At 45.2% G+C, this 11603-nt stretch overlaps 1 protein-coding gene across 1 annotated transcript in view; it reads left to right on the top strand.

Annotated features, from left to right (window-relative positions):
- The window catches only part of Dcdc2c (doublecortin domain containing 2C), a 67363-nt gene that overhangs the window by 28293 nt on the left and 27467 nt on the right, over nucleotides 1–11603 (top strand). Inside the window, exon 9 of the mRNA XM_028768910.1 lies at nucleotides 3700–3768. Within this exon, the coding sequence (XP_028624743.1) occupies nucleotides 3700–3768 (69 nt within the window). The remainder of the gene's footprint in view (nucleotides 1–3699; nucleotides 3769–11603) is intronic.

The following is an 11603-nucleotide window of genomic DNA, read 5'->3' as shown; positions in this document are numbered from 1 at the left end:
TTTTTTTTTTTTTTTTTTTTGGTGTGTGTGTGTTTAGCCTTGGCTGTCCTGGAACTCACTCTGTAGACCAGGCTGTCCTTGAACTCAGAGATCACAGCAAAAGTTGAGTCTTTGCTTCGATGCCAATGCAGCATATCCTGACTGCACCTCCTGGGCTTGTCGAGTTTTCCCGCATAGAGTCAAGAACAAGTGGCTGGCTAAGCTGGGAGGATGGTCTGATCAGGAGGTCAGCGAGGCTCCTGTTCTCTGAGGATTGCCTCATTAGAAGACTTGTGTGGAGTAATGGAACCTGAGAGCTTTGGGGTCTCTAGGTATGGAGAGCAGCTCAGAGGAAGCCGAGGAAGGCCCTGCGGGTATCTGCTTTAATGAAATAGATTAAAAACACAATTAGCTTCTGCATCCAGGCACACTGTCTGTAAAGGATGGAAAGCTCACAGAGCAGGTTAAGCATGGAGCATGTAACTGTCACAGAGCACCCGTGATGCATGCAGAGGCCGTGGTGAGACGGAAGGTTCTAGAGGCAGCAGGTTCAGCTCATCAGGTGAGATGACTATTCCTGTTCTTCCATCACCCCTCCTGCCTTTCTCTACACACTGACTTTGGTCTCAGGCTTGCTAGCTCAGGGAGCTGCCTCAGTTCTGTACCATGTATGAGGCAAGACTGCTGTTGAGGAGGTCAGAGGCTGCCTCATTTCAGTAGAGACACATTTCCCGAGGGGCCCTTGAAAGACCTTTCTCGACTTTAGTCTGTATCTAGCCCCCCTCATAGCCAGGCAGAGGCATCTGAGCCCTGACAGTCAGTCAGGTTCACTTCTGGGGTCTGGTTCCCCTAAAGTTTATGACCGACCCTTGAAAAAGAGTTGCATCTTAGTTTGTAAACAAAAAACAAGGTCAAGATGGCTCCGAGATTGGCAGTGTCACGTCAGGTCATGAGTGTTTATCTGCACTCACGCACCCTTTTCAGTATCAGGGAAGATGTCTGTCCTGAAGCTTCTCTAGGCTTTAAACAGGGGCACTGACCCCTAAGAGCCACTCAGAAGCCTGGTGCTTTAGGTTAATAAGATGTCTCGTCTGTCCCCCACCCCCACATCCAACTTCTCCTGCCTTTGGAATCCCACCTGTCTAGAATGTCAAAACCTTCCTGTTATAGGCGAGCAGAAACCCTGCTTTGGCCTCTTGCCAGGGACAACAACCACCTATCTAGCAGGTGCAGAGCTGGCTTTTCCAGGGAGTGGCTTCTCCTATCTTCCTCCTCTCTCCAATCATATCATCTGTTGGTGCTACTCATGAGTCTACTTCCACACTCAGCGTCCTCAGCAGCTCGACATTGTGACCTTTCCCGCCACCTGCTACCTCCACCCACTCGTTTCCCTCAGAATACTCTCCCCTTCCGGCAAGCACCTTGCTGAGCCAGCACCGGACTTTCCTTCTGCCTCCGGTCACATCTTTCTAGGGTTCAGTGTAGGGTCTGTGTTGGGGCTTCTTTTCTTACCTTGTAGACTCCCAAGACTCATCTAACTGTTCCATATCCACGTTGTGCTATTGCCCGGAGCCTACCCACCCTCTTCCCGAGCCCATCTCTCCCCTCACCAGGCAGCATCTCATGGCCAGATCTTTGCATTCCTCCTGTTCCATGCTTTGACCATCCTGCAGTCCCAGAGCACTGTGCCTCACCCGAGGCAAGTTTTACAGTGCCGTCCCGTCTTCAGGAATGCACTTCCGGTTCCTGTTTTTGCTTATTAGTAGCCTACATCCTTCACATTAAATTAAACGTCACCATAGGCGGCTTTCAGTGGCCTCCTATCTATGTTAAACACTGTTTTGCTCTCTCTCTGCCTGTGTATCTCCATCAGATCTCACAGTTGTAGCTCTGTACTCAAGCGCTGACGGTTTAATGAATGTTCATTTCTTCAGACGACTTCATCTTCTTGAGGATGTGTTTGTTTGCACTCAAGATCTCTGGCATCTCTAACAGAGTGGAATTCAAAGCAGTGGGTGTCCTTTTTGTGTTTATGGGATGAATGAGTGACATAGTGTTGGCTGTCACATCAGATATGTTTTGAAGAGTTTTGAAAAATCTGTTTTTATGTAGTTTTCACAGTCCTTGCACATAGGATTGGGGTTACTTGTCTATGACACTGTAGGAATGTAACATCCACGCCACCCTGGTCTGTCTAAAGGTGAGCTAATGAGATGGGGGCATTGGCCACTAGCCCACATGTCTGTACAACCGTGCACCTCTATTCTAACATGCCCGAGGACAGCTGGCAGCAGCTCTCTTTGCTCAGGATAGCTCTTTACCCAGGGTAGCTCTTTGCCCAGGGTAGCTCTTTGCCTGTCGTCAGTTCTTTATCGTTTTAGCTCAGATGTGCTGTGTGGGGCCAGTGGGGGCAGCTCCAGCTTCTTGCCTTGACTCAGTGTCCTTGGGATCAGGACAGTGAGAGGTTCTTCCCCCGCTGGATGTCCTGGACGATGTGATGAAGGATCAGGGCTCTGGCTAGACCCCTGGGGACATGTGGTGCACACATGTGGCTTGCGGCTGTCAAGTCAGTCTGTCTCTCAGCAGACGTGGCACTGAAATGCAAGTGGCCCACAGACAGAAGTGCTCAAAAGAGAGTGGGGAAAGGGAGAGGGTACTGAGCACGGATACAGTTGGCTCACTGACTCTTTTTCACATATCCCCAAGACCTGGGAAGGATAAGAAGCTGAGGGAGGATACACTGCTCTGAGGGGCTGAGAGCAACCAGGCTGCAGGGGCTACCTACAGAATGGGGAACAGCTCCTTGGCTGGAGGCACTTGTTAAGGCTATAGCATTTTAATTAATGAATCAGTTAATTACAAATATTTGCTCATATATTTGTATTTATGCACCAGGGTGTGTGCTTGCCACAGCATGAGTGCAGAGGTCTGGACAACTTTGGGTGTCAGTTGTCATCTTTCATGTTGTTTATAGAGCATCCTTTCTGTACCCCAAGCTAATTGACTCAGGAACTGATGGGAGAATCTCTTGCCTCTATCTCCTGTCTCACAATAGTAGTACTTGGAGTACAGATATACACATAGGTGTCCAGCTTTTACACGGGTTATGGGGATCCAGACTTAGGTCTTCAGACTTATGTTGCAAGTGTTGATCTACTCACTGGGCCATCTCCCTGGATCCTTATTTATTTATTTATTTATTTATTTATTTATTTATTTATTTCTGAGACAGGGACTTGCTATGTAGTCCAGGGTAGCCTGAAACTTTCCCTATAGCCCTGACTACCCTCAAATGCATGCTCTTCCTGCCTCACCCTCTTAAGTTCAGGTATGGGGTTACATGCCCATCTCCTGGCATTCCTGTTTTCATGAAAAGACGTTACAGAGCCTCTCTGTAAAGATCTCTCTGTTTCCTTGGTGGAACTACTGATAAAATTGAAGCAATCCTGTATTTGGAAAGCCTGCACTTCCCTCTTCCAGTCCTGTCTGTAGAACTGGTCTGGAATGGCACAATGGGTTCCCGTGCTCTCTGCTTTCCCTCTTCCAGTCCTGTCTTTAGAACTGGTCTGGAATGGCACAGTGGGTTCCCGTGCTCTCTGCTTTCCCTCTTCCAGTCCTGTCTGTAGAACTGGTCTGGAATGGCACAGTGGGTTCCCGTGCTCTCTGCTTTTTCAAAGGAGTTTGGCACTGACTCAGCTCGACCATGCATTTTCTTCCCAGGCACCAGCCGAAATTGTTAAAGAAATCGATGAGATAGGCGATAGCAGCCCTGGTTTGGAAAGCGGCATGGTGAGTGAATTTTGGTTTACTTTTGATAGTAGTGTTGTAGACCACCTTTTTGTGATAGGCTGGGCAGAGCTCATGGTTGATGGTCAAGGATCTGGGAACACAGGCTGGTCCCAGATCACAAATGCATATCAGAGTGGAAGCACAGTGTATTTCAGGAAGGCACAGGGGTAATTCTAATCTCCTCTGAACCTGTCTTAACTATTCTTTCACTGTACGTCCCATTCCAGTATAGGCAGGTCTGGGTGGTGAAGTACAGCAGCCTCTGTGAGGGTAGCGTCCTGTAATGAGAGAGCCATTCACACCAGCGGGTGCTATGTCTACAGCCCCTGTCTGGGAGGTCAGACTGTGTTTGGCTTCCTGCAGACGGCAGCTCAGGTTGGTGCAGGACACAGGGCAGTAGCTTTCTGCTTGTTCTTCTTGTCCAGGTGTCCTGGAAACGTCGTCTGGGGAGGCAGGTGTTCCGGGGTCTCTTGAGTCCAGGTGGTGACGAGTCTACATAATATGTACACACTGGGAAAACAAAATATACTTTACATATGTGATCATGATTATGCCGCTAAGGGATGAATTGTCGTGGTTTGTTTTCAATCTTCTATCTCCAGGTGTTTTTCAAAGTAGTTTACGTTTGAGACATTTGGGCAGACTGACATGGTGCCCTCCACAGCTGCAAACAAACATGGGCTTCAAGGATGACGGAAGGGTGTCAGAGATGCCCCAGAGTTTTTTTTTTTCCCAGTTTGGCAAGTGGCCTTTGAAGGAAGGTGAAGGAGCCACAGGACTTTAGGTTTTTACAGGTTTTAATAGATACACTAGAGGAGGTTGGGTCTCTTAAGGAGTCAGAGAAAATGGCACCCTCACAGAGTACATTATTCCTCTGTATACATCCCTGAAGAGCTTGGGTTTGGGGGTGGTTTTTAGTGAGAGGGGTTACTGGGTATGTCTAGTGGAATAGGGGGTACTTTTGAATGAAGAACTAGGGTTAATTTCAATTATTTGAGTGTCATAGAGTAAGGCTATTCTGGAAGCAGGAATAATAATGGAAGTTGTCCCAGAGGATCAAAGGTTAAGTGTAAAAGGGACTACTTGTTCCCACAGAGAAGAGATGATGCTCTTGAGTTCATGGCAGGGATGCACATACATTTCAAAGCTCTCTTTATAGGGCATTTGCATCAAGTCCACCCTGTCACCCTGATTCACTGGGGGAAATCTGTATAGGCCCCTTAGGAGGGGTTTCATGTATTGGTAACATGGTACTAGCCTATGACAGATTTAATTTTGTGGAACGATTAAAAATATCTCCCTTAATGAGAAGAACATTGTAGGAATGCAATGTTACTACAGATGGCACTACAGATATAACTAAGTACCCCATCTTTAGAGAAAGGGCCAAGGCCTAAGCTTTGGGGCGAAAGGTGGCGGAGAGCAGGCACTCTTCCTTCTGCTAACAAGCACTAGGAAGGTTATGTGGGCAAGTCAGAGTAGATCAGGGCATGGGGGAGCATGCTGGGATACCCTGAGTACTTCTGAGTACCCTGTGGGCACACACTAGTGCTGGTCCGGCTCTTTAAAGCAGACATGGAAAATATGAAAAAGAGGGAAAACAACTTGTTAACATTTCAGTCTCAAATCAATGGATGGGTCTTTGGATTTCAATCCGGATTTGACCCACATCAAAAATCTGAGTGAGCTCAACCTGTTACTAGGAGGATCTCTGCTGTTCATTTTTCTCTCTATTGGTGTGAAACACCCCGTGAATTTGAAATTGTTCGACCCTAAGATCTTCCAAGCCATGTCTTGGAAGGTTCTGAGTGATCCAGCATTTGTGTGTGTTATCATAGCAAGCAGTGGCCCTGAGAGAGAAGCCACACCCCACTGGTTTTCCTGACCAGCAGGCCACTGTGTTGTATGCCCACTCTTAATGAGTCATTTGTACATTCATTGGTAAGTCTATTTTTAGGGCATTTGAGACTGACTGTATTAAGTTTCATAGACATGTTAGTGTTGGCTGGCCACTGTTAAGATGGACTGTGACATCCCTAAGCAACTGAAATGATTTCATCATTTTACATGCCTTCCAGACTTGTTTAAAAAGTTACTTGTGACAGAGTCATTCAAATTTAAATATATAATCCAAAAATAAAATGCTAGCTGCATCGTGAAGCTGTAAGAGACATTGTTAGTATGAACAGTGTCTTAAAATATATCTCAGATATTTGATCACAGATTTTCTAATTTTTTTTGGTGGTAAAAACATATAAATGTTGCTATTTTGATAGTGTGTAAGCACCAACTCCAGCAGCCTTGCTTACATTCATGCTCTACACACCATCTATTCCTAAGACAGTTTCATTCACCACACAGTCCGTCCTGGAAGCAGACTCCCTCTCCTCTGACTCCTCCAGTTCCGAGGATCAGCGCTAAGCCCTTGAGAGCCTCAGCCTGAAGGAGCTTTTCAAATGAATTTGTTAGGATTGAGACCCTCCTTAGGCCCAGGAGTTGTGGAAAAGTGTGTTCATTTTGTTGTGATATGTGTAAAATAAAAATTAAAAAAAAAATAGAGCCATGCGTCCGTGTGAGAGTTCTTCCTCCTGAGGACCCTGGAATAGGTGTAGTGGGCAGTCACAACAATGCTGACAACAGCCATACTCAAGACTGTCCCCACCATCAAAGTGGAAAGTTACTAACATTAACGAATGGGAAAAGCCCTTCTGCGAAGTAAAAATGAAATGTGTACTTTGTCCTTTCGCATGCTCCAACTTGTCTTCATTGAAGGCGACTTTAATTACACTGGGTGAAAACTACTGCACTCAGGACGACTAGAATACTCTCCAGCTTTAAAACTTACATTTATTTATGTTTCTATTACTTATTTGCTCTGTGAATACTATGGTGCACATGTGGAGGTCCTGAGATGGCTCTCATGAGTCAGTTCCTCCCATCATGTAGACCCTGAGACTAGAACTCAGACCATCAGGTTGGTGGGAGGCACCTTTAATAGCTGCACCATCTCACTAGCCCTGTTCTCCAGATCCCAATGGCTCAATCTGTGCAGTACCACTGGTTGTAAATGCTTTATAGAGAAACAATGCTCAACAATTCTATACTATCTGATCATTTTGTAAAACCAGATGTAAAGGTTTTGGAAACATGAATTTCCTTTTCATAATATAGAAGAAAAGTCTGATCGGCAGTGTATGCCCAGACAACATGATTAGGACTCTGTGTAGATAACCTGCATTTCCCTCTCCTCTCTAGTTGGGGTCTGCAGGCCAGCTCTGTAGGGTGCCATAGAGAAGCCTTCCTCTTGGAAATGTCAAATTCCATGGGACTCCAAGGGTTTCCTGACATTGGGTTGCCGACCTTTAATTTTTTTTTTAAAGTTTTCCCTACCCTGAAGAGTCTATATAAAAGCTTCAGGGGCTAGAGGGATACCTTGAAGCACCTGATCTGAAAGCACAAGGACTTGAGCTTAGGTCCCCAGCACCCACACAGACGCAGAGGATGGTAGTGTGCACACATCCTCAGTGAGTGTAGTGCATGTGTGGGGTGAGGTGTGCAGCCAGGCAGAGTCCTGACGCTCCCTCATGAGCCAGCCTAGCGAAATAGATGAGCCCCAGGTTTGGTGAGATCCTATCTTAGAAAATAAGGTTGAGAGAAATCCAGGAAGACATCGTACGTTGACCTGGTATTTACATGCAAGAGCACATATGCATGTATACCTGGAGATACCCACACAAACATTCATACTTTACAACACACACACACACACACACACACACACACACACACACACACACACATCCCTTTGAGAGGGAGCATAGGAGGAACTGACTTTAAATTTTACGTGATGAGATTTTTTTTTCTCCCCCAAAACAGACTTTGTAACTTCTTGCTAGTGTTGTGCTTGTACAAGCTGTCTGTCCTGTCCTGTCCTCTGTCAGTCCAGTTTTGACACCCTCCATAGCTCCCTGGAGATGCTCCCTTCTTTTCTTAGCTCCCTGAATTCCCTATGTATCTTCTCCATGGCTCTCCAGCCATTTACTCTTCTCCTGCCATCTGGTCAGTGTAGCCCTTATTAGAGTTATCTGTGTACCTGAGCCTGGGTTCCATTTGTGTTCTTGTCATCATTAGCACTCCTCCCATTCCCAGGCACACAGAACTAACTGATCTTGAACTGATGGAGAACGTGGCAGACACCAAGTAATCTTTGAGCAGCCAGGAAGGCAGGATGGGGCCAGTTAAAGGCACAGAGTGCTAGAATCGGGTGTTAGTCTCAAAATTCTCTGTTAAATGTAAGAAATGATCATCCCCAAAGACATAATGGTTTTCTAAGTGGAAAACCAGTCCTTTGTCTTTGAAAAAAATTAATGAGGTTAAAAATCAACCAAAGCAAAATACTTGCAACACAAATCAATGTTTCTTAATTTGAAAGAGCTCCTAATGTCATGGGTATAGTGACAGCCCAATAATAGAAGGCAGATGAAAAGAGTAGGAAACTCACTGAAACGACAGCTCCCAAAGTTCTAATCTCCATGTCTCAGTCCTATTTAAGGAAGAGTGAATAAGCAATGTGGTGTTTGCCACTTAACTCAGGTCGATGATGCCCAGTGTTTAATAAATTTAATTAATGGTTTCTTATAGCGTGTCCTGGCAGATAGCTGACAATATTTATGTAACCATAGATACAGAAAAGCTGTAGTACATCTTAGGTTGGCTTATGAATTGGTGCAGTCTTTTAAAGATTATGCTTTAGAAGTTAAATCATGTATATGTGCATACCGATGTATGAGTGAGTGCACATGAGTACAGTGCTCCTGAAGAGCAGAAGAGGGCATCAGATCCTTTGGAGTTGGAGTTCCACACAGTTGTGAGTATCCCGACATGGATGCTGGGAACCAAATTCTGATCCTTTACAAGAGCAGCAAGCATTCTTAAACCCAGAGACATCTCTTCAGTCCCTTGGTGCAGCCTTTCAGAAGTGGAATTTTGCTTTTTTAGTAGAATTAAACCCACAGTCTTTCCAAGCTATCAAAATGATAACTAGGAATTGCCCACAAGCATATTAATTGATAACAAATGGTAAAGACAAATGTGACATTCACCCACAGGAGTTGGCTAATTTGTAATTCTGCCATAGAATGAGTGGGAGAGCAGTTGACAGTGAAATTTGTGGGTTGATCTGGGCATACGGAAGGGTGGAACTTCTCAGAGGTTAATTAGGCAAAACCAAACCAAAGTGCAACAGAATAGAAGGCTGTTACCTTCTTGTGGCCATGACCACATGCTAGTAGAACAACACACGGAAGGAAGGCGTTGGTGCATCCTGCTTTCAGAGACTCTCTACCCGTTATTGCCATAGGCATAGCATAGTTCATGGTGGTGGTAACACAAGGGATATCAGGAAAAAGAGATAAACCTGGAACCAGGGGAGTGTGCAACCTTCGCAGGCCCTTCTCAAGTGGTCCAGTCCCTCTACGTCTAATTTCCTAAAGCTGCCATGGCCTCTCTAGGCAGCAGCATTAGCTGGGGAGCACATCTTCAAGACATGAGCCTATGGAGACATTTCACACTCAGACCCCATAAACATTTAACAAGATGAACATAAAACATGTTTAGAAAGGGAAAAGTATATGCTGAGGGAAAAGGGAGGAGGAATCAAAAGGATCAGGGCAAGTGGATAGCGGCCTGGAGTGGGTGGGACTTAGCATGAAAGTTTGTGGTAGTTTTGATGAGAAAGAATTTGTGCTAACTGAGGAGGGAAGAAAAGATGGCGGGGGGGGGGAGGCTATGAATTTATTTATGGCACCTTTCTTGCAGATACTTGATTACCATATATATTTTTTCTAATAATAGGAAAATGAAGTGGAAAGGCTTTATGAAGATATTGAGAGAAAGGTTTGTATCAACAAACTGTAGTTTTGTGTTTCCCTTGTGAAAGACAGGGTGCTTCCTGGATCCTCAAATCTATCAGGAATGTAAGTTCCTTACCTGTCAGAAATCCTGGCCCAGTTCCTAGGGTAAGAAAACAAAGTCAGAGGTAAAGAAACAGCCTCCTCGCATTTCAGACAGGCAGAAGCTCTACTGTGAAGACAGCCTCAGGTAGCCCTTCCAAGGAGCTCTCCCTGAGGAGAAACACTTCAGTTTCCTAGGCAGTGGTAACAATTTCATGTTTTCATTGCAGCCTTGTGCTATGAGGGACATGTTTCCTCCCCCGAGTGTGTACGTAAGCCCCAGACAGTGTCCCTTCCCCCTTCAGCTCTGCAGCAGCTTTGTGTTAAGTAGGATTAAATTATCATGATTGCTATGTGAACGTTCATAATGACTTTTGGTTGAGTATGTCTAATTTATTCCGCTTACCCTTCGGTTCATTTGGGCAGTTTATTCCTTCATTGAGAACATGGGACATGCGTGGAAATGTGAAGGTCAGTTATGTAATCAAAGCTACCGTGGGTAGCTGAGCCTAGAGCCATATGTTGGGTCCACAGTTACCATAGCCACAGTTATGGTGGCTATGGGAACTCACCTGAAACCCACAGGCTCTACTTCCTCCTCTGTTCAAGTTTCATTGCTTAATCATAACAAAATCCAACTCTAGAATATTGATAAAAGCTGCTTGGGGTTGTTGTTTTCTTTGTATTAACTGATTTCTGTTATCTCTGTATTAACTGGGGGTGGGTGGCTCTGTGAGCTCCAGGATCCTTAGTCTATAACTTTCGGACAACCATGCTAGGTAGCACTGGTGTGTTGTGTCAGCGCTTCTCTAGGTGTCATTGTGAAGTGACTTGCCCTCTGTGTACTTTGTGATTTAACCACCATTTTCCATGTTTGCAGACTCAAGGGTCAGTGAGACATGGACCTGCAAATCCTATAAAACATGACCTCTCTGTGTAAGGCAGGGATGGTGTGATTTTACCTATGCTACTGTTAAGCTGCACGATGAATGTTTGTGTACCTCTGCTTGAAATCAGGCTGGTGGTCATTAAACTCTGAGTTAAAAAGCAGGGCATCAGCTCTGCTAGCTGTCATCCTGTCTGGGGAACAGTAGTCAGTCTTTCCAACAGGGCTGGAGAGACAACTGTGTACACAGTGATTCCTCATCAGTGTAAATGGTTTAAGTGTCAAGCAAGTCTTTGGAAAATTCATCACTTGTCTGGGACATGTGTTATTTGTCCTCCAAACCAAGACAGAGTTGCTCTGTGTAGTCCTGGCTATCTGAAACTCCCTCTGTAGACCAGGTAGGCTGGCCTCGAGCTCACAGAGATCCACTTGCCTCTGCCTCCTGAGTACTGTGATTAAAGGTGTGTGCCACCACTGCCCAGCTGTTATTTGCTCTTTTACTCAGAAAAAAATGCCAAAAATTATGTAAAAGTTTTAGCACTCAGGAGGTAGAATTCTGTGAGTTCAAGGAAAGATTGATTTACATGGTGAGTTCCAGGGCAATCAAAGGTATTTGGTGAGACCCTGACTCAAAACGAAAACAACAAATGGTTTTAGATTCAGAGCAACACTGAGTGTGGGTAGTGGGTAGTTGTATCATTTTGAGCTTTAGTTCCTCTGTCTATGAAAGTGGGATAACTTCCAAATAATGAAGCCCGTACACATTTCCTAACAGTGGCAAACTGTGAATAATTGATGCATGCCACAGGACCTCCAGGAGGAAGACAGACAAAGAAAGTGAGGTGTCAAGTGTCTAGCACCTGTATCTTCCACCCATAACCTGTTTTCCTCCATCTAGAAGCTGTTTTTGATTCTACATGTGCTTTAAGATTGGCTTCCATTGTTTGCTTTTTTCTCTCTTCCCTTCTCCTCTCCTCTCCTCTCCTCTCCTCTCCTCT

Source organism: Grammomys surdaster, unplaced genomic scaffold (genome assembly GCF_004785775.1).
Source record: "Grammomys surdaster isolate TR1022 unplaced genomic scaffold, NIH_TR_1.0 188, whole genome shotgun sequence".
NCBI classification, from domain to species: domain Eukaryota; kingdom Metazoa; phylum Chordata; class Mammalia; order Rodentia; family Muridae; genus Grammomys; species Grammomys surdaster.
Note: the sequence above shows the minus strand (reverse complement) of the source record. Positions and strands in the feature narration are given on the sequence as shown.